Source organism: Rhamphochromis longiceps, linkage group LG10, assembly GCF_057381845.1.
Source record: "Rhamphochromis longiceps isolate RC_006_pf linkage group LG10, R_longiceps_female_GT1.1, whole genome shotgun sequence".
Classification (NCBI taxonomy): Eukaryota; Metazoa; Chordata; class Actinopteri; order Cichliformes; family Cichlidae; genus Rhamphochromis; species Rhamphochromis longiceps.
This window is the reverse complement of record NC_140566.1, coordinates 14,915,349-14,942,511: the sequence shown is the minus strand read 5'-3', so window position 1 is coordinate 14,942,511 and position 27,163 is coordinate 14,915,349. Positions and strand designations below refer to the sequence as shown.

The 27,163-nt window shown below is 40.8% G+C and overlaps 1 protein-coding gene across 3 annotated transcripts in view; it reads left to right on the top strand.

Annotated features, from left to right (window-relative positions):
* Positions 1-26,869, top strand: part of sptbn2 (spectrin, beta, non-erythrocytic 2) — a 54,053-nt gene extending 27,184 nt beyond the window's left edge. For 2 of the 3 annotated variants that reach the window (XM_085420404.1, XM_085420405.1), the window contains 37 exons: positions 6,108-6,259; positions 6,505-6,678; positions 6,976-7,067; positions 7,157-7,237; positions 8,262-8,377; positions 8,702-8,814; positions 8,912-9,099; positions 9,207-9,324; positions 9,426-9,584; positions 9,685-9,987; positions 12,476-12,629; positions 12,747-13,141; positions 13,226-13,489; positions 13,572-13,783; positions 14,456-14,593; positions 14,701-14,920; positions 15,068-15,604; positions 15,877-16,079; positions 16,189-16,279; positions 16,377-16,523; positions 16,689-16,952; positions 17,153-17,377; positions 17,479-17,568; positions 17,959-18,237; positions 18,325-18,455; positions 18,560-18,764; positions 18,880-19,254; positions 19,351-19,595; positions 19,710-19,848; positions 19,967-20,051; positions 20,309-20,505; positions 20,659-20,786; positions 20,891-20,966; positions 22,614-22,792; positions 22,919-23,092; positions 23,217-23,259; positions 23,353-26,869. In XM_085420404.1, coding sequence (XP_085276530.1) covers positions 6,108-6,259; positions 6,505-6,678; positions 6,976-7,067; positions 7,157-7,237; positions 8,262-8,377; positions 8,702-8,814; positions 8,912-9,099; positions 9,207-9,324; positions 9,426-9,584; positions 9,685-9,987; positions 12,476-12,629; positions 12,747-13,141; positions 13,226-13,489; positions 13,572-13,783; positions 14,456-14,593; positions 14,701-14,920; positions 15,068-15,604; positions 15,877-16,079; positions 16,189-16,279; positions 16,377-16,523; positions 16,689-16,952; positions 17,153-17,377; positions 17,479-17,568; positions 17,959-18,237; positions 18,325-18,455; positions 18,560-18,764; positions 18,880-19,254; positions 19,351-19,595; positions 19,710-19,848; positions 19,967-20,051; positions 20,309-20,505; positions 20,659-20,786; positions 20,891-20,966; positions 22,614-22,792; positions 22,919-23,092; positions 23,217-23,259; positions 23,353-23,565 — 6,905 coding nt within the window. In that variant the 3' untranslated portion in view covers positions 23,566-26,869. Of the gene's footprint in view, positions 1-6,107; positions 6,260-6,504; positions 6,679-6,975; positions 7,068-7,156; positions 7,238-8,261; positions 8,378-8,701; positions 8,815-8,911; positions 9,100-9,206; positions 9,325-9,425; positions 9,585-9,684; positions 9,988-12,475; positions 12,630-12,746; positions 13,142-13,225; positions 13,490-13,571; positions 13,784-14,455; positions 14,594-14,700; positions 14,921-15,067; positions 15,605-15,876; positions 16,080-16,188; positions 16,280-16,376; positions 16,524-16,688; positions 16,953-17,152; positions 17,378-17,478; positions 17,569-17,958; positions 18,238-18,324; positions 18,456-18,559; positions 18,765-18,879; positions 19,255-19,350; positions 19,596-19,709; positions 19,849-19,966; positions 20,052-20,308; positions 20,506-20,658; positions 20,787-20,890; positions 20,967-21,503; positions 21,582-22,613; positions 22,793-22,918; positions 23,093-23,216; positions 23,260-23,352 lie in introns of all 3 variants that reach the window. The other variant, XM_085420406.1, reaches the window with a different exon arrangement.
* The last annotated feature ends 294 nt before the right edge of the window (positions 26,870-27,163 follow it).

Sequence of the window (27,163 nt, the reverse complement as noted above, 5' to 3'; positions counted from 1 at the left end):
TTAAGCCGAATCTTAAAAGTAGGGAGAGTGTCTGTGTCCTGAATCCAAACTGGGAGCTGGTTCCAAAGAAAAGGGGCCTGAATTTATGAGTAAGTAAAGAAATCGCAACACAATGGCCCAGTGTGTTTGACAGTGGGTGATCCTACTTAGAAAAGGTGAAGAAAATCTGCAGTGTACATTTTTTCCTTTTATCTGAAGTGCTTACTGTGGAAAGTTATTTATGGTTGGCGTCGCTCCTTGTCCAGCGTGCAGAAGTGATGCCACTGGGAGTCCAGAATGCACTGTCATCCAACGCAGTGCATGGATGCAGAATTCATAAGAAACAAAGGATTAGAAGTTGCCCTCTGCCCCCCCTCACTAATGCTTTGTCTTCGTGATGTACAGCACAAACAGACAAGATTTGATGAGCGACGCGGGCAGAAACAGTGCTGGCATTAAGTCCTGTTCCAGTCTCTGTTGTGTATACAGTAACACACACAAACAATTCTGACCTTGACGTGGGCTCGTAAAGGAAATTAATTTTATCAGTGACATTGTCAGCAGTGGATAATAATCTCAAAGTCTTAATCAAAAAGTGATGATTACTGATTTTGTTCAGTTGATTTATTGCCTCGTATTTCAGGGTTATTTTAAATGTTTTGTACATTTTGCTGTATGAATGCTTTTTTGACAGGCCGAGATGGCAACCATCATGATGATCACATGCTGTGCTGCAGCAAACATGTTTTTGAAACGATAGTCCTGTTTTTTGCAAACTGAACACAGTGTGTGTGAGTGTGAAATTTCCAGCCAAACAATATTCTGTCTCAGTTACACTGCACACTGCGGGGTCACAGCAAGTAAAAAAAACATATTTTAATGTACACAGTCATGTGATTTTTTTTTTCCTGTGATCATTATTTATTACACCTTGATGCAGCAGTGACCACTGAATTAAAAAAGCACATTATATGCTGGCATATTAAAAAACAAAACAAAAAACCCCCCCAAAAATAAATAAAAAACCAATAACTTCCTACAAATGATATCCTAAACTTTATATGACCCCATAAACTGCCACTGCTGATAAAGACTGTTGTCTTTATGGTTTTCCTTCTGAGCCTTGGGCCACTAAGTCAGTGTTAGTGTTGTATCTGTCTCCATGTTATCACCAAACATGATCCCGGGCACTATGAGCCACACAGACAGGATTAAGTCTGGCGGCATATTGGTTCGGATTACCTGCAGATAATCATCGTTATCAACAGTGCCCAAGTTCATTTGACAGTGAAATAGAAAAGCAGCAGCAAACTAAACCCCCGAACCTTCAATTGTAAAGAGGGCACTGGCTGAGACAGGCCCTCACCTCCCTCACTCTGACATATACTTAAAGCTTACTACCAGACACGAACATGTTCAAAGTGGCTGGACATGCCCGAATGTGCCTTTGAAACATTTAGCGATGACTTTAACCACAGGTTTTGATCTGTTATTAGTAAACTATAGAGGAAAAACATGACATTTAGAATTTTAATTACTTGTTTTTCTACCTTGCACAAAGAGACTCCAAAAGAGTGAGCAAGAAATGCATGATAGGCAGGATCTTAAATCTACATTTATAATGTTCGTTTTAGTGATACCTAAATACGGGTACATTTTACTCTTATGTCAGACACATGTGCTGTGAAATCATTTAGTGGTAGGGTATCCAGTTTAATATGTTTTTGAATTAAAAATAAATAGTATAGTAGTAGATTGAATCCTCATTTGACATGGGGTATATGCTAGGATTTATATAACATCCAGAGCACTATCTGTCTATTTAGTGCTAATTACAGGTATGTAAACACAAGTAAATCAACGGTGTTATCACAATGAATAGTAGTGTGAGAGCTTTTATTTTAAACTGTGAAGTTTGCGGACTTATTTTAGTGTTTTTATTTGAAGAAGAGAGCTAAGACAATGCAAGACAAACTAGTAATTATCAGACTTGGCTTCTAAAGCCCCAGTTTTCTCACTCTTCTCTCATATTGTCTGTTGTGTAATTCTCTAACAGTGTTTGGAAACCCTGAAGGTGTTTCACATGACGTGAGACATTTGACACTATAAGTAGAGCATAGTTTGAGCTTTCTTTATCTTTTGTCACCATCATGCATCAGTGTTCACACTTTTCAAAATACATAGTGCACCACCAGACTTCCTGTTGTGGAAGCTAAGCAGGTTAGTAAAATGTAAAATTTCAATTAGATGTGAACGAACTAACATTACAGTTGACGTGTCATGCTTTGCACTTGCAAAAGCAACAGCTGCAGTAGTTTTACACTTATCTACCATATCCACCTCTGATGACAGGTTTGTGTTTGACTGCTTTGAATGAGCAAACACGTCAGAGACTGATGTCTGTGTTTGTCTGTCTGGTTTTCTTGTTCGGCAGCATTGTTATTAGGAGTGTAGCACAGGCGAGGTAGGTACTAGCATTTTATGGGGGTTTTTAGGACCCCTGCCCACCAACCCACTGCCTCCTCCTCATTGCTGGGTGCTATGTCACAACATGACCAAGCCTTAAGAGGAATGTAGCCACTTCCACAGCGCTCCTGTGCAACAGAAGTCCTTATTTTCTGGCTTATTAAACAACTTCATACTGATTAGCAATCCTTTAATAACTGAATAATCTGTCATTGTTAGACACGAGAAATATGGGGAAACAAATAAAGGAGGCTTTGTTAGAGTCTATTATTAAAAGGTGTAAGAACCAAAGCCCAAACCACAATCCACTACTAGCTCATCCCATGGCAACATCTAGAGAACTATCCTATACTAAAGCTCTTTGACTGAGTAGCTGCTTGATGACAATGCTATTCCTTGTTTGTCAGCGTATCTCTTAAGTTCCAGTAAAACTGGTAAAAACACACCTATCCTCAGGACTGTCGGGCTGATAGCTGAAATGGTAGCCTGAGTTCCAGCTATTCACCATATATGCCTGTAGGCCATGGCTGTAGCCGGCCCTGTCGCCTGTTTTGAGTTAACATTTCTTTCTACAACCTGCTTTTTTGTCTTTGTTTGTATAACTCTGTTATTAAAAATTTAACAAGTTTAAAAAAAAGCAAACATTTCACGTCTTATCTAAACTGAATTAGATTCTTCATTCTATCATTCATTCAGTTTTATAGTATCATTAATTGTAAAGATGTTTGTTTGTTTTGGGGGTTTGGGGTTTTTAAAAATCTAAAACTTAAATCTCTAAATTACAAAAGTAAAGACCTTTATTACTTTGGATGGGAAGCATTTTCTTTTCTCTCCATAGGTGTAATATGAGTATTGTGTTGACTTTGTTTCGGCTCTGGCTGGGCAACTCAGGGAAAATCTGAGACTTGTCCTGAAGCTGCTCTGGTGTTGTGCTGTCTGTATGTTTTTGTTCACCGTCATGTTCGTAGGTGGTCGCAGTCTCTGGTTGCATGTATTCTTTAAGGAACCTGTGTGTCTGGGCAGAATGCATTCTCCTCGTAGTTCTGACTAGTCTAAGAATGGTACTAACCATGTAATAAACAGTGCCAGGTGTCTGCACATATTGTCAAGTATCACTATCAGAGTTGCTTTAAATGAAGTTTTGTACATTTTTTTTTAACCTTTAAATGGACTCACGCGTCATATCTTTAACTTAAGAGTGAGTTCTGTTTAGCCATTCTAAGACAATGGCCTGATCAATAGAGTACTATTCCTTTACTAGTATTACTCTGACCTAGTACTACTACAGTTCTAGTGGTAGTAGGAACAATCACAGCTTTACAAACTCTTTGGCTTGGTTTTGTCATAACATTCAGTGTGTTGATTTATTTAATTTCTGCTGACTTCCTATATGTATCTTTGTATCTGTTAACTGAAATGTTTTTTGTGCATCCAGTGAACACAGTCAGATGGCAATCTGTACCAAGGTTTCTGCATTATAATTTTGAGTATTAACTCAGTGGTTTATTTATTTGGTACTCTAGTGACTCTATGCACATGTTCTCAGTAATTGCTGCCCCACCCAACAGGGTATAACATTATCAGTAAATAATACTTTATAGTTGTATGTAAATTTAACTTCCTTTCATCTTCCTGTGTGGTTTTGTGTGAAATTCTGACATGATAAGTGCTTGTTGTTATTTGGAAATGTTCGTTGAGACACTCAGTTCAGTGCTGTTTCAGTAAAACAATCTAAGTGAATGTATTCAAAACATAAATACGTTAATTAGTTAATTAAAAATGTATAAAAACTGGAGTGGCTGTTTAGCTCACTAGGTTGAGCATGCAGTCCATACGCCATAAGGCTGATGCAGAGTCTTTTCTAGGCTCTCTTGGTGATGTTTTTTTGGCAGTGTGATCAGTCCTTGAGATTTCATTTCAAGGTTGTGAAATGGCTAGAAAGACATTGTAACATGAGTCTCAGTGGGCAGAATGAGACTCGACAAGTTTGTCCTTCTGTAGTTGGCAGTCTGGCAAGTCAGATGCTCATGGGATTTATATACATCATTGATACCATGTTAATATAATATTAACAAACACCACATGGGCCTGGTTGCGAGAGGTCATGCTTAATGAAAGGTTTATTTAAATGAAAATACTTATAAATGGACAATTAATTACAGATTACTTGAAGTTTGCTGTGCGCGCAACATTACAAGAAACAAAGAGCGCTGTCTGCAGTGTGGATGAAGCACCTTCAGTCTGAAATAATTATACCACTGATTTGATGTTCCACCCATGGAGACATGCATGAGATTTCAAAATGTTCTGCTTTTTGAGTTTACCGTTAATGCAAGTTGATTACGCAACAGCAGTCTTTGGTTACTGCAGCTTGTTCAGCTTAGATTGTTCACTGATTCCAGAGTAGCTTAGGATCCATCTAATAATCAGAAATACAAATGACTAAACCTTGAAGTGACTCAGTAATCCTTCCACTACTTTCTTTTATTGTATTTCGGTCAATTTCAGTAAATGTCGTGCAAACAATTGGTTATGAAGTCAGCTTAATATGTATTTATATGTTTTTTTTAGTCCACTAAAGTTACCATAGGGATGCTGACCTCTAATCTCACGGATCACTGTTAAGCTTATTCACTGCAGCCTCTCACTCCTGCATGAACTGACTAGGTATCGGACAGGTCTTTGAGTGGGCAGTCTCAGCTTTGCATAATGTTTCATTAGAGCAATAAAGTAGTTTGCATTGCCAGGCCTTACCTCCTGCTTGGGGAGTTTTGACAAATGAACAAGTGTTGATGTTTTCAAAATGCAAATTCAGCGTATGCAGCAACTAATACGGTCTCTTAAACAAACAGTGCTCCTGAACAGCACCACATGCAACGCCTTTGAGATTTTTTTTAACTAACTAATTAACTACTAACTTATGAACAAACTGATTGACCTCACTAGCGAGAGGGCGCAAGATTGCAATGGAGAGTTTCTTAAATTTGACTCATTAGATTTGAGTTGCACTTCTGCCCTGTTTTATGTCTAATTTTAAGTTGTTCTTGCATTAGGTGCAGTGCTGTAAGTACAGTGCTAGAATAGTGTTTTGAAAAGGCAGGGAGACCTTGTATCCTAGAAATGAGGTCACCTTGTTAGGTGGTGGAGCAGGATTAGCTTCTTACTCCCCCGGTCCATATGTCTCAGCTGCTGTTACAGCTTAATTTATTGTGATTCCTTTTTTCAGCCCTGCTCTTTCAAAGGAACAATAAAAAGTACTCACTAAATGCCATTACTTCATGCTGGTTTTGCACAGTCTTGTTTCTAAACTGACGTCTTCAGAGTAATTAGCAATGCACACATTAGCAGAGCTATCGGTAAACTGTGGTTTGTGGGGGGAGCACCTCTCACTAAGCTGTCACTAGTGATTCTAAAGACTTAATGGCATAGCTTGTCTGTGAAATGAACTGCACAGGGCAGGGGCTTAAGTCCTTATGACTTACTGTCTCCTGGCTGAGCTCAGATGTGATCAAAACTATAGACATTTGTTTTGTTTTTCTTTTTTTTACTGTAAATATGCATTTCCTACAGAGTAATGGCACTGAAGACAGTTCGTAGTAAAGTTTATGTTGTTGTAATGTGTAAAGGCTTTAACCCCCCTCTCTTTCTTTCATCCTTTGCAGATGAACGTGAAGCAGTACAGAAGAAAACCTTTACCAAATGGGTAAATTCTCACTTAGGCCGAGTGACCTGTCGCATTGGTGACTTGTACACCGACCTACGGGATGGGCGCATGCTAATCCGCCTTCTGGAAGTGCTCTCAGGAGAACAGCTGGTTAGTATCACAGAGGAACTAATGCTTTATGTCCCAATCCTGACCCATACCCTCAGGATGACCCTCACAAGTCAGGAGGAAGGAGAAATCATGTGCTTCATTTCTTGTTTTTTGTTTTTTAAAAAAATATGTGATTTACTTCTTTTGCTTCTACTTGCTTTTCTTTTTTTAAACTCCTGCCAAGCCCTGTCTTCTTCAACAATGTCAACCTATGTCAACTTGTATTTTTCTGCTGCTTCCCCTAGCCAAAACCTACTAAGGGCCGCATGCGTATCCACTGCCTTGAAAATGTTGACAAAGCCCTACAGTTTCTTAAGGAGCAAAAAGTTCATCTGGAAAATATGGGCTCACATGACATTGTGGATGGGAATCACCGTCTCACCCTGGGTCTCATCTGGACCATCATCCTTCGCTTCCAGGTAATATATAAAGTAGCTGTGATGAGCTCTACAGATTTTCCCTCTCACCTCAGTCACCATGTTGCTGAACTTGGGCTTTGGGATGTCAGGTCTCTGGATTTAGCCATGCCCAGAAAAACTGAATTATTAAAAGTTAACATAATTTTAAAAAGTAATTCTTTATGCCATTATTGTAGTTATGAACTTACTGTTGTTACTTGACTTCCTTAAATGTTATACACCCCACTACTGCAATAACATTTGAAGGTCAGTTATTATTGAAGCTCCGACCTGACTGGATGTGTACCATACTTACAGATTCAAGACATCAGTGTGGAAACTGAGGACAATAAGGAGAAGAAATCAGCTAAAGATGCGCTGCTGCTTTGGTGCCAAATGAAAACTGCTGGGTAAGAAAGGAGCAGTAAAAGAGAACCAGAAGGGTTGAATTTTTCTTTGTTGAGCTAATGATTAATGAATTCTTATCTGCCCTTTTCAGATACCCAAATGTGAATATACACAACTTCACTACCAGTTGGAGAGATGGTCTAGCGTTCAATGCCATCGTGCACAAACACAGGTCATTGACTTCTTCATGTATTTCACATCACTGATAACAGCTACAGTAAAAGCTGCCCTTTTTAAGCATTTACTTATTCAGTGTAATTGCAGTTTTTGTTTCTTACTGTAAGGTTGTTTTAGATAACTTAGTCATCCTCCAAATCAAAAGGGAGTGTTGTATTTTAATGGTTTTCATTCCCTTCGTAATGAGGAGCACCTGTCGCAGAACCATTTCCCATCTCTGGGGTGTTTTTATCCCCTTTTCTATTTAGGTCTCCACTTGCTCCTCCCATTCTTTAGTCTGCAGTATGCCTGAAAGGATGAAAATAAATAGGGAATAAGATGACCTAGATCACAGAAATTATAACCCACTTATTTTCTATTAAGAGCCATACTTGATACCCCAGTTGCACACTCTGCTGGTAACTCATGAATAGCTAACATTTAAATGGAGCTGTAAAGTAGAAGCCAAAGGTGTAGCCTAAACACATATGACTCAAACAGAGGAGAGCATATTGTTCCTTACAATGACTGCATACTGTGAGGGTGATAAGGGTGATACTTGATAGATGAAAGCCAACATGGCTTTCAGAGCAGTTAGTGAGCCGTAGGGTAGTTACGCAAACCACTGAGCTGTCTGTTGTTTACATTATCATGCAAGAAATTACATTATGCTCAGTCCTTTTTGTCCTCATTTTATTTTTTGTGAATGCATTCATGCTATAATATCCTATAGGTTTTAATAAAATATACTCACCCGAACGCCTTTCATACTTTTCTACCACCAACCAGCAACTGTAAATGAAAGCATCATTCAGGCATTAGTTTGCAGGTGTGGTTTTCATCCATGATCAGAAGCCTTTTTTCATGCAGATGACTTCATCCAGTTCTAGAGGAACATTTTATGCACCTTGGATTGAAAACATTTTCTTCTGTACTACAACAAGTTGCAATAAGTCAGCCGATATTCGTATTTGCTTGCACCTTGCACTCTTCTGTAACCCCTTCTCATTAAAGTCACAATTTTTTCCAATCCTCTGCAGACCCGACCTGATTGAGTTTGACAACCTGAAGAGGTCCAACGCTCACTACAATCTCCAAAATGCTTTCAATGTGGCTGAGAAGGAACTGGGGCTTACCAAGCTGCTGGACCCAGAAGGTGAGTGTTTAAAGCCTGAACAACAACAAAAGCGCTCTTGTAAGTCACATTGATGGCCTGATCTGTCTGCTAAGGCACTAAGCTGTTGCCTGAAACAGATTGGCGAGAGTTTGGCTATAGAGGATTACTGCAATAAATTTTAGATTAGGCAACACTGCATCACTGTAGCAAGTCAGCTATAGTGACATAACAAAAAGCATGATTAAAGATATAAACACTTTCCCACGTGTTATTCAGAGTGTTTTGATGCAAATATTATAGTATATATAATATAAATACCATGTAAATATTTATATTAACCATATTATTATTATTTTTTTCAAGATGTCAATGTGGATCAGCCTGATGAAAAGTCTATAATTACCTATGTGGCAACTTACTATCATTACTTCTCCAAGATGAAAGCCCTGGCAGTGGAGGGCAAACGAATTGGCAAGGTTAGTTTTGTGTGTTTACATTTATGTGAGTGAAAGTGAGTAGATGTACACTGACTTTATGTCCCCAGTTCAAATAATACATTTCTCTGCACTTCAGGTGCTCGACTATGCTATTGAGGCTGACCAGCTGATAGAGAAGTATGAGACCCTGGCCTCTGAGCTGCTGCAGTGGATCGAGCAGACCATAGTGACACTCAATGATCGGCAGCTAGCTAACTCTCTGAGTGCTGTACAGAACCAGCTCCAAGCTTTTAACTCCTACAGGACTGTGGAGAAACCTCCCAAGTGAGTGTCAGCTGGGTTAAGTGAATGAGTCAGTGCTTGGTAATCAATTATAATCCAAAATGGTGACGCTATGCAGTACGTTAACTATCAGTGTCTGATGTCCTCAGATTTACAGAGAAAGGAAACTTGGAGGTTCTTCTTTTTACTATCCAAAGCAAGATGAGAGCAAACAATCAGAAGGTTTACATGCCAAGAGAGGGAAAACTCATTTCTGACATAAATAAGGTATGGCTTGTTCTAGAAAAGGCAAGTACAGCCTTCCAACTCAATGTTCATTTTGTAGATTCTGGATGATACAGGCTTCCTGGCTTATATTTGCATGGCAGGCATGGGAACGACTGGAAAAGGCAGAACATGAACGTGAGCTGGCACTGAGAAATGAGTTGATTCGCCAGGAGAAACTGGAGATGCTCGCTGCTCGCTTTGACCGGAAAGCTGCTATGCGGGAGACATGGCTGAGCGAGAACCAGAGACTGGTGTCTCAGGTAAATTGAAAAAACACAAACAAAATTTGAATTCCTGATTTGAATGCAGTAAATAGATTTACAATAATGCAATCATGTGCTTCTTTTTCTCTGATATTAGGATAATTTTGGAACCGACCTGGGAGCAGTGGAAGCTGCCACTCGTAAACACGAGGCAATTGAGACAGACATTGGAGCATACTGGGAGCGTGTGGCCGCAGTGGAGGCTGTCGCCAAAGAGCTGGAGGCAGAGGGATATCATGATGTGCGGCGCATACTCGCACGAAGGGATAATGTGCTTCGACTCTGGGAATACTTGAAAGAACTTCTGGCTGCACGCAGAGAGCGTCTGAATGCCCACCGTGACCTACAGAGGCTGTTTCAGGAGATGCGTTACATCATGGACTGGATGGCAGATGAGAAGGTAAAGCTACCACAAAGAAACAGAAGCTTACATAAATTTGACTGCACTTTGTGTTGAATTACTACTTTGATTCCTGCATTCTCTTGAGGTTTTAATTAGCAAAAATGAGTTTCCTAATCCTCAATTAACATAATTGTTTTTCACATATGTCCCTGACAGCTTTAGTGTCAGCACTTTATAGCAGCAATTAGCTTTGTGCAGGCCTAGCCTGATTGGTGTTACCTTTCTTTGCTGGCTTTACTGAGGTCGACTGAGGTAGACTCCAGTGACTAGAATTACGCACCTTTCTTCTGTGTTTTCCAACTTCGTTGTACTATTGTACTAAGAATGACTGCGCAATGGCAATAAAGACTTATCTTAAATGTGCTCACATTTTGATTGGCCAAAGGAAGCGCCAGTAATGCCTGATTACCACTGACACATTTGCCAATATATCAGACCCCTTGTTTGGTTTAAATAGCTGAACAGTGTGAAGTATCATTTATGCTATGTAATTTATACTGTATAATCCAAACTGACTAAAACCTGACTTCCATGAATGGCAGTAGCAATGGGAATAGCAGTTGTGGGAACCATTTTCCTTTTACTGTCTACATATGTGCAGCTAGCTAACGTTACAGCCCAGCTGCTTAGATTCTGTCATGCTGTCACTAGCATCATCTTCTTATCTCTGATAAACAGATGCTTTCTTCTCTAGAGAGATTGTGGTTGGTAAAACGTAGAGCTGGGCGATATGAGATTTTTTCATATCACGATATGTTTTTTTCATTTCAGGCGATAACGATATATATCACGATATAAGCCAAATAACTATATTTGTAAGATTTAAATGTGCCGTTGCTCACAAGTAAAATGTGAAATAATCAGCAGCTTGTTTTTATTTAAATATTTATTTCCCATAATAAGTTCAACAGGGTAGATGTACTTAAGGAACATGAGACTTTTTCAGATAAATAAAGGCAAATATTGCAAACTACACAAAAGGCAGCCGCTAAAGCGTTTAAGTTTCAAAATAGAACAAACAAAACAGACTAAATTGTCAATTCCACTTAGAAACAAAATATTAATTCTAAAAATAAATCTTAGTTTGTTTTACAGAAGAACAGACAAAACTGACTAACTTTTGTCAATATCAAATAAACTGAGAACTAAAAGGAAATTCTCAATCTCTCCTTGTTGTATAGCTGAGCTTTTCAAACAGTTGTAACAGTTACTTTAGTCTGACAAAAGCCGAATGACGAATTAGCGCTTCCAGTCAGAGACTCAGGCTACGTCCACACGGGTATTTTTGAAAACTGAGATTTTCCGTTTTCGTTTTAAAAAATAATCCCGTCCACACATAAAGGCAGAAATGAAGGAAAACGCTGCTATGAACATGCCAAAGCAGCAGGTGGCGCTAGATTCCTAACCGTGCCGAAATGTTGGCCAATCAGAAGTCTAGAAGCCTCGGTGGGAAAAAGTAAACAAAGCTGGGGCATAGAAGCAGAACCGAGTCGTATGTGTGGAGGGACAGTAACTGTGTGTATATGTAAGCATTTAAACACTGCAGAGAGTAGAATTAACAGTAACAGTATTGTAGAAATTCATTTCACCGAAACAATAACGTGGCGCACAGTGTGACGCATGCACCAGTTTATTGTATTTCCAGACTTGCTTTCGGCACAATTTACAGTGCACGCTACTCTATTTTTTGTCAGACTTGAAATAGCCGAAATACCTTCACACTACGGAACTTCTATGGCTCTTCCGTTTGACAATCTCTCCGGCATTGGAACCATCATCTTTTTTCTCTTCGGTCACGCTCGGTTGATTTTTCTAGTCGGCACACTCATTTCCTCCATTACCCCTGGCTACTTCCCAAACAAACACACGTGCGGCTTGGCACTTGTGCTGTACGTAACAAGCCACGCGACGTGACGCTGCGGCTGTGATTGGTTCGGCTCTGCGCTACTTAATTTGGATTGGCTGACCTTTTTTTATTTTTTTCTTTGAGGACAAGAGCGGCGAGGTCTATCGCGATAGCTTAATTTCTCTATCGAGTAAAAGTTATATCGCGATACATATCGTTATCGTTCTATCGCCCAGCTCTAGTAAAACGTAAAGTAATTCTAAAATGAAATTACTCACAGGTTTTGCAGATTTAAATGGATAAATCACACTGAAGGCAAGAGATAAAATTTATAGATATAATTTTGGGCTGACCTGACCCTATAAGGATATTATAAGTAACCAATAGAATGGGGTAGTATAAAATCTCAGCTACTTGGATGTGACTTGTCTATAGCTCTGAGTGATGTGTTTGTAACCCAATATGTGAGAAGTCACCAAGCACTAAAGATTTATTAGCATTTTTATATTTAAAAATGACGTTTATGTTGTGGTAAGTTGAAAAACAATCGTTATTTATTGAATATATACTTAGGTAATTGTCGATTTTCACAAGATAAAACTGGGAAATATTCTACTGGACTGTGCTTTCTGTTTTCAGGGTCGTCTGCAGTCTCAGGACAGCGGAAAACATTTGCATGATGTGTTAGACCTACTGCAAAAGCACAATCTGGTAGAGGCTGATATTTCTGCTCAGGCAGAGAGGATCAAGGCAGTGCAAGGAGCTGCAAACCGCTTCACTTCCCATGAGCAGGGTAAGTCTTAAAAAAATGGTCTTGCACATTTTGTGTACAGAGTATGCATTTTAGTCTGACCCTTTGTGCACACTGTCTAAATTCTGTGTATTTCTGCCTTTTTTTTTTAATTGTAAGCCTATAAACCTTGTGAGCCTGGACTAGTTAGTGAGAAGGTTGAGCTGCTGGGTCAAGCCTATGAAGAACTTGGTCAGCTCGCTGTGAATCGCAGAGAGTGCCTAGAGGACTCACGGCGTCTGTGGCAGTTCCTGTGGGATCTCGGAGAGGAGGCAGCCTGGATCCGAGAGCAGGAACAGATCCTGGCTAGTGGAGACTGTGGCCGTGACCTTACTTCTGCCCTTCACCTACTCAGTAAACATGAGGCTTTCAGGGATGAGATGGCAGCCCGCTATGGCCCCCTGAGTAACAGTATTGCTGCTGGAGAAGATCTGGTTAAAGAAGGGCACTTTGGAGCTTCGGAAGTAACTGAGAGGATTCAAGACATCCGTGCACAGTGGGCCCATCTGGAGGAGGTAAATGTTCATCATCAATTCTAAGGTGCTTTCTTCAAATATTGCATTTTTACCCATAATATTCTTATTTTTGATGCTTCTCAGACAACTAAGCAAAGAGAGCAGAGCCTTAAGGAAGCCGTGGCCCTGCATCAGTTTCAGACGGATGCCAATGACATGGAGGCATGGATCATGGAGACACTTAGACAGGTATCCAGTCAGGAGGTGGGCCACGATGAGTTCTCTACCCAAACTCTAGCTCGCAAGCAGAGGGAGATAGAAGAGGAGATCCAGAGTCACCACCCCCTAATTGACTCTCTGCACGAGCAGGTCCAAGCACTGCCACAGGCCTATGTACATTACCCTGAAGTACGTGTGCTTTCTTTTTCATACTTCTTCAATGATTGCATGCTGTTTGTAGTACTAAATTACTGCCTATTGCTGACTGTAGGTGGATGGTCGTCTGCCTGCTATTGAACAACGTTATGAAGAACTGGAGACCCTGTCAGCAGCTCGACGCCAGGCTCTGGAAGGTGCCCTGGCCCTCTACCGCATGTTCAGTGAAGCTGGTGCCTGTCAGCTCTGGGTGGAGGAAAAGGAACAGTGGTTACATGGCATGGAGATCCCTACAAAGCTGGAGGACTTGGAGGTCGTACAGCAAAGGTGAGTCTGTGGGTGAGGGAAGGTTCGAATGCCAAAGATGATGACAGATTAATTATTTTTCTTCAAAATTATTAACCTTTATTTAACCAGGAAGATCCCATTGAGATTAAAAACCTCTTTTTCAAGGGAGACCTGGCCAAGATAGGCAGCAGCAGATGTCTCACAGTTACAGAAATTACTCAAACACAGGCAGCAACAACACACATGCAACAATAAGTGAAAGAATACAAATAAAATAAAAATAAAATTCAATAAAATTCAAATAAAATAAAAAGTCAGTTAAAATGACAATCAATCTAATTGAAACAGTTGCATGTTATGGACTTGGCCTCAAGGATTCGTAGTTTAGATTTAAAATCACTTAATGAAATGAATTCAGTCATTTTCCATTCCTTCTGCAGTTTGTTCCAGGCCAAGGGTGCTAAATGGACAAAAATCTTTTCATGTTTGAAAGACTAAGACGGACACTTGTAGTTGTGAAATGACATTACATGTAATCGCGGAAATTAATGTTGATGACATAAAGCAAAGATGAAAATTGTACATTATATTGATCTAAGCTCTAATCTTAAAAATAAACAGTCAGTGTTTTTAAATCTACTATAATGTCTAGAAATGTCTATGATAGATAGAATGAGTGAATTAATCATGGTGTTTCATTTATGGATATAGATTTGAGACACTGGAACCTGAGATGAACAACCTAGGAACCCGTGTCGCTGATGTGAACCAGGTGGCAGAGCAGCTGCTGAGCTCAGACAACTGTAACAAAGACCAAATCCACCAGACAGCAGACCAACTAAACAACAGGTCAGAGCTACATTTATGAATTATTGTAACCCTATTTCTGCTGAGGAATGTGTATTATTTAAAAGGCGTGCAGGTAGCATTTTAAGCCTGGTCTGTGTTGTTTCTAGATGGAAGGAGTTTCAGCAACTGGCTGGACAAAAGAAACAAGATCTTGAGTCGGCTCTCAACATCCAGAACTACCAACTCGAGTGTAATGAGATCCAGACTTGGATGAAGGAAAAGACCAAAGTTATTGAATCTACTCAGGGGCTTGGCAATGACTTGGCGGGAGTGATGGCACTACAACGCAAACTCACTGGCATGGAGAGGGACCTTGAGGCTATCCAGGTATGGGAGGTGTAAATGTAATGGGTGGAGGGTGGGACCAGAACACCAGTGAAACAAGGCAAAATGAATATAGTATTATTTAGGGTTTTGTGATGAGGTATTTTAGTATAATATATGCAATTTAAATATTTTTCTTTATCTTTTCAGGGGAAATTAGATGACTTGAGAAATGAGGCAGAAAAGTTGGCCAAGGAACATCCAGATCAAGCAGGAGAGATCCAAGGACGCTTGGGAGAGATTCAAGAGGTGTGGGAGGAACTGAACGCCACCATGAAGCGACGGGAAGAGTCACTGGGGGAAGCTAGCAAGCTACAGGGTTTCCTTAGGGATTTGGATGACTTCCAGTCCTGGCTGTCCCGCACCCAGACAGCCGTGGCTTCAGAGGATATTCCCACTTCTTTGCCTGAGGCTGAGAGTTTGCTAGCCCAGCATGAGAGCATCAAGAACGAGGTGGATAACTATAAGGAGGACTATGAAAAGATGCGTGCGGTTGGTGAGGAGGTCACCCAAGGTCAGACAGATGCCCAGCACATGTTTTTGGCCCAGAGGCTCCAGGCATTGGACACTGGCTGGCATGAGTTGCGGCGCATGTGGGAGAATCGGCACAGCCTGTTGGCCCAAGCCTTCGACTTCCAGACTTTCCTGAGAGATGCAAAGCAGGCAGAGGCATTCCTTAACAGCCAGGTTAGGAAAATACTCTTCGACAAAGAAATAACAATTTTTTTTTATTGGTGCAAAGCAAATAACTGCACGTTTCAGAGAAAATGGATCTGATATTCTATGAAAAATTCTTCTTTACCAGTTCCCACATTTTTAAATGTCTTACTCTGTTGTATAAATAAACAGGAAAAAAGGCCTAAAAAAAAAAAGTAAAAATCACTGGAATTCGATAATTACCTATGAAAACTGCATGTGAGACGATGTTTAACATTCCTTTTGTGTCCATCTCTGCGTAGGAGTACGTGCTGTCCCACACAGAGATGCCCACCAGTCTTCAGGCAGCAGAGGAGGCCATTAAGAAGCATGAGGATTTCCTCACCACCACAGAGGCCAGTGAAGAGAAAATAACTGGTGTGGTGGAAGCTGGAAGACGCCTCATTAATGACTCTAATGCAAACTCTGATAAGATCCAGGAAAAGGTTGATTCAATCCAGGAAAGGTTAGAGTAAAAGAAGGAAGAAACACTGATATTTATATAACTTTTTATTATTTACATTTTTAATTAGATGTTTGAAGGCTAAACATTTTTTCCCGTTTATTTTCTCCAGACATCTTAAGAATAAAGAGGCTGCAAATGAACTGCTGACCAAGCTTAAGGATAACCGGGAACTTCAGCACTTCCTCCAAGATGGACAAGAGGTAAGAATATGGCTTAGTTGAGTACTAATGCAAACTATTGCATCTTGATATTTACATTGAAACTGAAACTTCCATTATGCTGTTGTCTTTTTCATAGCTCACCTTGTGGATAAATGAGAAGATGCTGACGGCTCAGGACATGTCTTATGATGAGGCCAGAAATCTTCACAGCAAGTGGCAGAAACACCAGGCATTCATGGCAGAGCTGGCCTCCAACAAAGACTGGCTCGACAAAATTGATAAGGTGTGGCCAGTTAAATCAGTAAATGTATAATCATAACATCCATGTCATTATAATTTAATTTCTTTATTTAGCTTCCCTTTTGAAAAACTGGAAAATGGCACTGACTTTGACCAAATGGGACATTTAATAACGTTCAAGCTTGTTTTTGTGTCTCATCTCTAACAGGAGGGTCAAGCACTGGTTGCTGAGAAGCCTGAGCTGAAACCTGTTGTCCAGCAGACCCTGGAGGACCTGCAGCGTCAGTGGGAGGAGCTGGAGAGCACAACTCGTACGAAGGCTCAGTGCTTATTTGATGCTAACAGAGCAGAGCTCTTCACACAGAGCTGCTCCGCTCTAGATGTTTGGCTGAAAAACCTTGAAGGTCAGCTGCAAAGTGATGACTATGGAAAAGATCTGACCAGTGTGAACATCCTCCTCAAGAAGCACCAGGTACACTACATAGTACAGAAAAAGCACTTTTAAAATTAGTCTTGCAAATACATTTTTAAAATGGGCGAAAAAAGTCTCACTTTTTAAACATGTTCAATATTACATATAATCAAATGAATGTGGTGCAAGTAGCCATGTTTGCTTAGTGGAGCTAAATGTTATGCATTTGTTTCTTTAATGTTTGTGCTCTCTCTATGTAGATGCTGGAGCATCAAATGGAGGTCAGAGAGAAGGAGGTGCAGGCCCTGAAGTCTCAGGCTCTGGCTCTGTCCCAGGAAGATGCCGGACTGGCTGAGATAGATGGTCAGCAACGGCGTGTCACCGACAGCTTCGCCAACCTCCAAGACCCACTCAACCTCAGGAGACAGCAGCTGCTCGCCTCCAAAGAAGCACATCAATTCAACAGAGACCTGGAGGATGAAATTGTGAGTGGGATAACCTTAGTGATTCCATCAATAAAATAAACAGTTTCTGACAAAATATATCCTGACATTAAGATAATTAATAATCAATCTTTGCCTCTCAGCTGTGGGTGACAGAAAGGATGCCCCTAGCAACCTCCACAGACCATGGAAAAGACCTGCCCACTGTACAGCTGCTAATCAAGAAGAACCAGGTAAAGTTGCAGCTTTTTCAATATATTTTGAAAAAGTTACAAATTTTCAGTATTATTTTTAGGTGTTGCATTGTAAGTAGCTTAAAGGGCAAAGGTTTGGTATTGATTACTCATCAAATGTGGTCTCATTTTCATATAAGTCACAGTCACAGTCGAGAACAGCCTGAATAAATTTACAGTACAAAAATAATGTATTTTTATGTCTTTATTGAACATTGACCACAGTCATAGAGATAAGACGTAATTTTATGGGTAATCAGGTTCCAAACTTTGACATGCAAGAATCTAAATACTTTAAACAGACACTTGGACTGAGTTTAGAGAGATTTTGAGGAGTAGGGAATGTTAGCCAACTAAGAAAGTTGAATATTGTCTCTGGTTGTGAATCAGACTTTGCAGAAGGAGATTCAAGGCCATCAGCCTCGCATTGATGACATCCACAGACGAGGCAAGACTCAGACCCAGGTAGATGGTGAACGCCAGTCTGTTCTGGAGGATCGCCTAGTTGAACTGCAGAGCCTTTGGGACCAGTTGATCGCCGAGACAGACAAGCGTCATGCCCGTCTAATAGAGGCTAATCGTGCCCAGCAGTTCTATGCCGATGCTGCGGAGGCAGAGGCCTGGATGGGAGAGCAAGAGTTGCACATGATGTCAGAAGAAAAAGCCAAGGTAAGCTCGTGTAAAGTGAGATTTAATTGCTTTTTTTCCTACATCTTGTGCTTGAAGAAAGTTGATAATTTTCTCTTTTTCTCTCAGGATGAGCAAAATGCTCTAGTGATGGTCAAGAAGCACCAGATCCTTGAGCAGGCACTTGAAGACTACGCCCAAACCATCCACCAACTGGCCAACAGCAGTCGTCTCATGGTCAACAATGAACACCCAGAGAGGTGAGAGCACAAGACGTTGTGAACATTTTCAGATGCCACACTTCACCTTCTATAAATAGAACAGGACACCCATAACCTCATCTCTCTCATTTTCAATTAAACAGCGAAAGAATCACCTTACGACAAGCCCAAGTTGACAAGCTGTACGCAGGTCTGAAGGACCTTGCTGAGGAGCGTCGGGGACGGCTTCAGGAGAGGCTGAGGCTGACCCAGCTGAAGCGGGAGGTGGATGACCTGGAACAGTGGATTGCAGAGAGAGAGGTGGTTGCTGGCTCCCATGAACTAGGACAGGACTATGAACATGTCACAGTGAGTTTTTTTCCTCTCAGTAGCATACTTTGGAGACATGAAAGCTCAAAGAGATTTAGCTGAATTAATTATGTTGCTCCCTTTTGCCCTGTTTTTTTTCTTTTTCTTTGTACAGATGCTGAGGGACAAGTTCCGGGAGTTTGCTCGTGACACCAGCACTATCGGCCAAGAGCGTGTGGATGGTGTAAATGCGCTGGCAGATGATCTGATTGAGTCGGGTCATCCTGAGAACGCCAGTGTTGCTGAATGGAAAGACGGTTTAAACGAGGCCTGGGCTGACCTGCTGGAGCTGATTGACACACGCACGCAAATGTTGGCAGCCTCTTATGAGCTGCACCGCTTCCATCAAGATGCCATGGAGGTGCTTGGACGTGTTAAGGAGAAGAGGGAAGCACTGCCTTCTGAACTTGGCCGTGACCTCAACACTGTCCAGCATCTGCACAGACAGCACACCGCTTTTGAACATGACATCCAGGCCCTCAGCGGACAGGTCAGTTATCACTTGCTAAAAGTGATCTCATTTTAGATGGCGAAACTAATATGTGAATACGAGACCAAATATCCCTCTGCTCCTTTGAACTCCTAGGTGAATCAAGTGCAGGATGATGCTGCACGCCTGCAGAAGGCCTACGCTGGTGAGAAAGCGGATGACATTCACAGAAGCGAACATGCTGTGACTTCTGCCTGGGAGGGCCTGCTCGAGGCTGGCGAGGCTCGCAGGCTCCTCCTGCTGGACACCGTGGAGAAATTCCGCTTCTTCAACATGGTGCGAGACCTCATGCTCTGGATGGATGGTGTGAACCTGCAGATTGACGCACATGATAGCCCAAGGTAAATGTCATTTTTTGCTTAAATTTCCACTTACTATAAAATAACTTCAACAATAACTTGTTTATTCATATATAACCTGCCTCTCCTATCTCCTGTGGGGTTTTTTTTTTATAGGGATGTATCTTCTGCAGGGTTAGTAATTGCCAATCATCAAGACATCAGATCAGAGATTGACGCTAGGACAGACAGCTTCACTGCTTGTGTTGAGATGGGAAATACTTTGATCAACAAAAACCACTATGCATCTGATGAGGTATTTTGCAGTGGGTCACATTTACGGTTGTCTTGAGAGAGAACAGTGCATGTTTACAAAAAACAAAAAACCATGTTGACTCAAGAACTGATATCTGAACCTGTTCACCTATTTACAGATCCGAGAAAAACTGACTCAACTCCAGGAAAAAAGAGATAAGATCAACAAAAAATGGCAAGACAAGATGGACCATTTACAAATTGGTATGCATGCTTCACATTTTTGGACTGCACACGGGTGCATTTAGGCCAACAGAGCCGTGGCAAAAGTGCATGGTGTTGTAGGCAAGTTGCTACACGCAAGAGATGGTAGATAACATGCAAACCGGTACCTCCGGTTTAAAGGTCTCTTTATGCAACTGCAGCATTGTACATTGAATTATAATTCTTTTTTTCTCATCCTCTCTGTGTTTTCTTTGTTTTTCTCTCTATATTGTGGCCTTTGGTCATCTTCATATCAGTGCTGGAGGTGTTGCAGTTCGGACGTGATGCTTATGTGGCAGAGTCGTGGTTGGCTGGGCAAGAACCTCTGGTGCGCGCAGCAGAGTTGGGCTCAAATGTGGATGAAGTAGAGAGCCTAATTAAGCGCCATGAAGCCTTTGAGAAACTCGCCACGGCTTGGGAAGAGCGCTTCGTGCAGCTGGAGAAGCTCACTACAGTAAGTAGAGAGATTTGGCTTGTTCTGGAGTACACTGGTAAATGCAGGATGTGTAGGATATAGTACATTCTGCATCATCTATAATTTAGACAATAGAAACCCGACTCCCTTGGTATTACACTAAAAAATGGCTAATTGTTTTCCACTGTTTAGCTTGAAGAGCAAGAAAATCAGAGGAGGCGGGAGGAAGAGGAGAGAGCGAGGCGACCTCCTACTCCTCCACCAGTAGAAGAAGTGCCACAGTCTGAGACAGAAACTCAACCACATGATTCTGCAGCCAGGTATGCCAAAGAGAAGACTGGGTAGAGCACAAGAGTGTTCGTGTAAAGCAAAAACACACTACGAGAGAAAAATTAACATGCTTTCTTTTCCCTCTGTAACACAGAACCAGTCTGGACCAGACCACTCTCAATCAGTCCGTGTCAGTGAACGGAGTACACAGCGACAATGACACATCACAAGTAAGATACGCTTTGTGTGTATGCTTCAAGTGCTTCATTGATTTTTACAGAGTTTCCAGCATAATTTAACATGTAGTCCACTGTGTTGTCTTCCTTCATCTCACACATTATTAGATAGGTCATTAAAATTCATATCCATCAGACAGTTTGATCTAACTTATGAAGTGTAATGCCAAGCTGTATATTAGCAAGCAGTTGTGTTTTGCTTGACAGATATGTTTATTATATGTAGCCACTCGTTGGGTTAGGTTCTGGAAAGAAAACTGTGTTACACTTTAAATTCATACATGTTATATGAGTGATTCTCTTCAGTGGCAGATGAAAACAAGTACCCGGTGACTTCATGTGTCAGAGGTGATGGATTGGCTGCTTGTGGGCAGCACTGTTGCAAACCTCTGCAACTGATGCTACAGAGAAAATCACTAAATGAACGAGAACTATTTCTGTGTTTCTGCAGTTCTAGAAGTGCAAGCCATATCCTGACATTCATCTTTTTGCCCCAGACTTCTTAACAATTTCTTATTGCGTTTTTGCCAGCAGTCATTATCTCTATCGTTGTCAGTGGGAAAGAAATCAGAGCCTAAACGTGTGTGTAAGCCAAAGCAGCAGGAGCGTGTGAGTACCAAGTCACGGTCAGCTTTGTAGCTACCCCTCGTCCCCTTCACAGCCTCCGCTCAGCTCCTGGTCAACTGCAGTGCCTTTTTCCTTCTACTGAGAAGCTATTGCTCTCTGTCACAGATGCAACCATCGCTTTATTTATTCATGAGCTACAGCTATCATTAACGAGCCCCATCGCTGTTTAAAGGCATGATGCAGATTCATGAACACACTATTTTCATGGATCAAATATGCAGTTATATATTTATATGTGCTCATATTGACCAGGACAGGAGTGACTGTAAATGTGGAGCCCAAAGTAAATGTGGTGATAAATGTAGCTGTTCAAAGCTAATTTATATGTAGTTTGTTTTAGTCTTTATCCATGTGTGTGAGTCGCCTTTGAGTGTCAGTCTTTTGATGGAGTCACGTGAGAATCCTTTGTAGAAAAGTACGTGACACAAAAGGTGCCCTGAGTTTCCGTTTTGTACTATAGTCGCAGTACTAGAAGCAAAATCCTGTTGTCTGTGGATGTTTTTTAAGGTTTATAAGATCAATTAAAGCCACAACACTTAAGCTGCAGTATCTCTAAGATCTCAACATCTCCAGTCTTAGAGGTGAACTGTAATTGAGCAATAGTGTAGGACTATTTATTTATATTTTTTATTTGACTGAAGAAGCTGAGATTAGCATTAGAATAATATTTAAATGTATTCACAAGTTGGATTTCGGGTCTCTTTGGAGCAGTTTAAATTAATTTAAAATCTAGTTTAGTGTAGCATGCCTGTTTCCTGTATGTTTGGTTATTTTAATTGTGTGTTTTACCAGTAAGAGTCTGTGCAATGTCAGAATGCTGTGTGATTATGTAGACCTCCTGAACCCTCGCTATGCTGTTATCTCAGGTAATCATACAGTGCTGTCAAAGCAGACGTCATCATAGCTTTTTCGTGTATGGCTGTGAATGGCTGCTTTGCTAATCACCACTTCCATCCAGCTGTGTTTTTTTTTCTGCCCCCCTCACCACCATTCATGTCCTGGTTTTAACCACAGGGCTCAGAGTCTGAGTCAGTGAACGGACCGGGCAGAGACAGCGGACTGGCATCGTCTCGCGTCGATCCGTCTGCCACTTTACCGAGCAGAGGCGCGGCAGACTCGGAGCCAGAGACCATGGAGGGGATGCTCTGTCGAAAACAGGAGATGGAGTCTCACATCAAAAAGGCAGCTACCAGGTGAGCGTTGCTATAAGAAGATTTGTTCACGTGCAAAGAGAAAGAAATGCTGACGTGGCTTTAGTTAGCGATATCAATCTGTATGTAGAACAGTTTAACTTTTATCCTGTTCATTTGTTCCCGCAGGTCCTGGCAGAATGTGTATTGTGTCCTACGAAAAGGAAGTCTTGGTTTCTATAAAGACGGCAAGAGTGCTAGCAACGGCATTCCATACCACGGAGAAGTTCCCATCAGCTTGGGAGAGGCTGTGTGTGAAATAGCCCATGACTATAAGAAAAGGAAACACGTATTCAAGCTCAGGTGAGAAGACGGACAGCATGAAGTGTCTGAAAGTTAAAGGCCACGGTGAAATAGTAAGATTGGTGTAATAGACGTTAAATTTACCCCTGACTAAGTGTTGACCCTTTCAACCCTGTGACTGCAGGTTAGGGGATGGGAAAGAGTACCTGTTCCAAGCAAAGGATGAGGTGAGATGTACATAACAGGTTTATATTGCTCAAATCATTAAAACACATTTAGGGGAATATAAAACATAACCAGCCTCTTTTGTGTGTTGAAAGGCGGAGATGAGCTCCTGGATCCAGTCCATCCTTAGCTCCATTCCAAAAGGATCAGGAGACTCGCCTGGAGCTCCACGGCCCCTCAGCCGTGCCATGACGATGCCGCCCATCTCGCCCAGCTCGGGTGAAGCTGGAGGCGTTACCATGCGCAACAAGGATGGGAAAGAGAAGGATCGCGAGAAGAGGTTCAGCTTCTTCGGCAAGAAGAAATAAAACATTTGTAAAATCATGGATGGGAACTAAATTTGTCAAAATTTCAAAAAACTGAGGCAGATATAAAGGAAAGTACAAACAGGTCATACAAACACACTGCTCTCTGTGCAAGCCCCGAGGAATCTGTTAACAGCTGCGTCATGTAGCTGAGAAAAGTTTTTTTTTTTCTCTTTTATTCTCTCCCTCTTTGCTGGTTTTATGTGTCACTTATTTTATTACTCATCCAGTCCACATCTCACTTTAACTGCACCCAACAATCAGAGCCCTCACCCTGTTTTGACCAACAGAGGTCATTAGTGTGAGTCAGAACCGGGGGTGGATGTCATTAGCAGAGAGACAGTTCCAGTCTAGCGAACCGGATCCTCCTCTGTAGGAATATTTGCTCTTCAGTGAGTCTTGATTAGCTAACCCTGTTGTGATACTGTTTCTCTAAAAAACAAAAAAACAAAAAAAAAGATGATGGTTTTCCACTCTGCTGCATTTTGATTCATTTGCCCAGTTTTAACTGCTCTCTATTAGAAAGGATCACATTACATCTCTTCTTCTGTTCTTGGTATTGATGTTATTAATCTCAATATTATTGATATCATTATTACTATTTATCTTTTTCAGTTGCTGGCTTGACAAAGACTAATTTGATGGTAGATAATCTTGATTTATGTTGTTGAGAGAAGCAAATTTGGTTTTGTGGAGAATGTCAGCTTGCCCTTGTATGTACTATATCTTTTTGTTTTCTTTGTTTTCTTTTTTCCTTTTTTTTATTTTTAGGAATGACAGTTTATGAGGTGTTCTGACAGGAAAATAAAGCTCATTGAATTTTAGCAGTGTGCAGTAAGTGATCACAATTTTCCTTGGAAAAATAATATATATATTTAATAAGTGGTTTTACTATTTTTTTTATCTCTAATTTTGCCTGTATTTGATTCTTTCTTTTTGAGTGATCTTTTCTGCTTGATTTTCAACTTTCTTTCTTTTTTCTGTACAAAGCAGAGAAGATTAGTTTTCTAGCGTGTGCATGTGTGTGTGTGTGCGTGGGTGCGTTTGTGTGAGTTGTGGTGCTGTGGACTTTGCATGTTTATGTTTTTTCGGATCAAGCGTGGCCAGATGGATGCTGCTTTTCGGTACTCAGAATCGGTAAACCGGGCAGAAACAGAAATTAATATCACTGGAATGATTTCCCAGAGCTGTGCTTTTCTTTTGGTTTGAAAATATCTTCAGCTGACATCACTAACGATGATCTTCGAGACAATTTGTTATTTGTTTTAGTCATCTGATATCTATTTCCGTTCTCCACCTACTGATGTGAAGGCACGGGGGCAGTGTGTATAGATAAAAAACTGAAGCACAGGGACCTGAGCAGGACAAAAGGAGGGTTGACAGATGGCTTTACCGGTGAAGTGAGGTGCGTGAAGGTGACACTGGATAGGCACTGAGGAATGCGCTGTGTGCTTTACAACAAAGAGATATGAGCCTGAGCCTTACTTGAACCCACTACAAATACACTAAACCCACTTTTTTTTTTTTTTTTTACTCACCAAACGATTGAGTTGTCAAGGAAGTTTTATAAAAAGATACGAAAGTTTGTTTAAAAAGTGACCTGTGGCAATGACCTCATGTATGTCAGTGGATTGATTTGGCACCAACCCCAGAAATAGAAGAATGCCCTCAACTCTCTTTGATCAGCCGTGCACTCTTGAATATGTGGCATGATTTCAACTAGATTTATACTTCCAAGTGTCCAATCTATGCCATCTACATGTGTTAATATACACATACATTGGACTTGATAATTGGAGAGCAAGTAATAATCAGTTGGCGGTGAAAATAAATCAAATGGCGACCTACTATGGATTATGTAAACAAATGATAGGTGTTAGGTTTGCTAGTCTCCTCACATATTGTACATTTCAAATGAAGATGGCATTTATAGTATATTGTGAATGTAGACACTACAACCTGACATTCTGCCTTCATATTAATTGGTTGGTGTAGTCAGTTACTTACCAAGCATGAATTAACTGCTTATAACAGCAAAGATTCAGCAACGGTTTAACAAACAAACATCTGACGGAGTCCCATAAAAGCAAACGAGCTGCAAGTAACTATTTGTGTTGCACTGATATTGAAAGTAGCTTATTAAAGCTGATTAGTGCTTGGATGGGTATACAGTTCCATAAAAGAGTGGTCAGTTCATAGGAATGCCGCAACAAGTCTGGGTTCAGTTAACAGCACGCGGTCCAGATTTATCAAACCTGCCTCGTCTCTTTAACTGTAAGAGTTTGCATTCCTGAGTGTATGGTGGAGCTCCCAGTTAGTTTCAGTCTGAACTACAATGTGGGATCCAGGTGAAAAAAGGTCATTGCATACATAAGCGAGCCAGTGGAGTTTGCAGACATTGTGCACAGTTTTGAATAAAGGAGTCCTTCCCCTTCCAGCGATAACCGCTCTGAACAGTTTCCATCAGATATTAGGCGATCCAAGTTCAAAGGTCACACAGTGTATTTTCTTTGAATGTGAATGATTCAAACCAGTTTGGCCAAATTGGTCATGTGAAGCAAAAATATTTCTCATACTTGACATACTGTACACAAGCTCTCTCTCTCTCTCTTTCACACACTCACGTATTGAAACTGCCCTGTATATTTAATGCAGAGTGACCCTGGCAAACCAGTCTTGTGGAAACGTCCTTAGCTGGCTGTGATTTGATGTTGCAAATGGCATCCTTTTAAAATAACATTGTGCTACTGGTGAGCTTTGACCAGAACATGAGAAGTATGTGTTATTGATGTCAAAGAGTTACGTTTTGATTCTAAGAGTATTTGTAACGATGGAGTACTTAATGAAGCAGAAAACCAACTTGTTAAGTATTACACATGATTGAAAACAGACTGGTGACAATTTGAGCTTCCTTTTTTAGAAGAAGGCAGGATCTTTGCTGTCTAGTGGGAGCTTGCATTTTTTCATCCAGTGGTCTGTCTCGCAGCCTGTCCACCTACCTTCATTTCTTTTGACGAATGTCTGTTCCTTCCTCTGTAATTCAGAGCTGTTAATACCACTACTATTATTAATTGCTATTATTATCATTATTGCTACTGTTGTTCCTATTACTACTACTGTTACTAATGCAACTTATTGCAAAAAGTATAACTGCTGTCCATTTTCAGGTACGTGTCTGTGATATCAGACCTTTCCACACGATGTCAGTGTGCTGTGGAGCATTTTCATTACAAATTGAAGATAATGTTTGTTGACTTGTGTATCTACATCTAATATTAGGAATAATAAAACATGGTTTAATCAAGAACGTGATGCTGTTGAATCTTTTATGTTAAGAAAAAAAAGACATTCTTTTCTGTTAGCGCCTGTGAGTTGAATGTTTGATTGTTTTGTCACAACACACTCTGACTAAACTCACTTATGCCTTTTTTTTTTGTCTTTATTGAACATGTAGGATTATCATTCACAGTTCTGCATGCATGACGTCTTTATTTAGCAACTCACAGATCTTGCTTTAGCAGCAAAAACCTCCACCAGACATGTCGTGCAGCTGCTTTTCCTCATTGTATCAATTGACCATCTCCAACGCTTCTGGCTATAG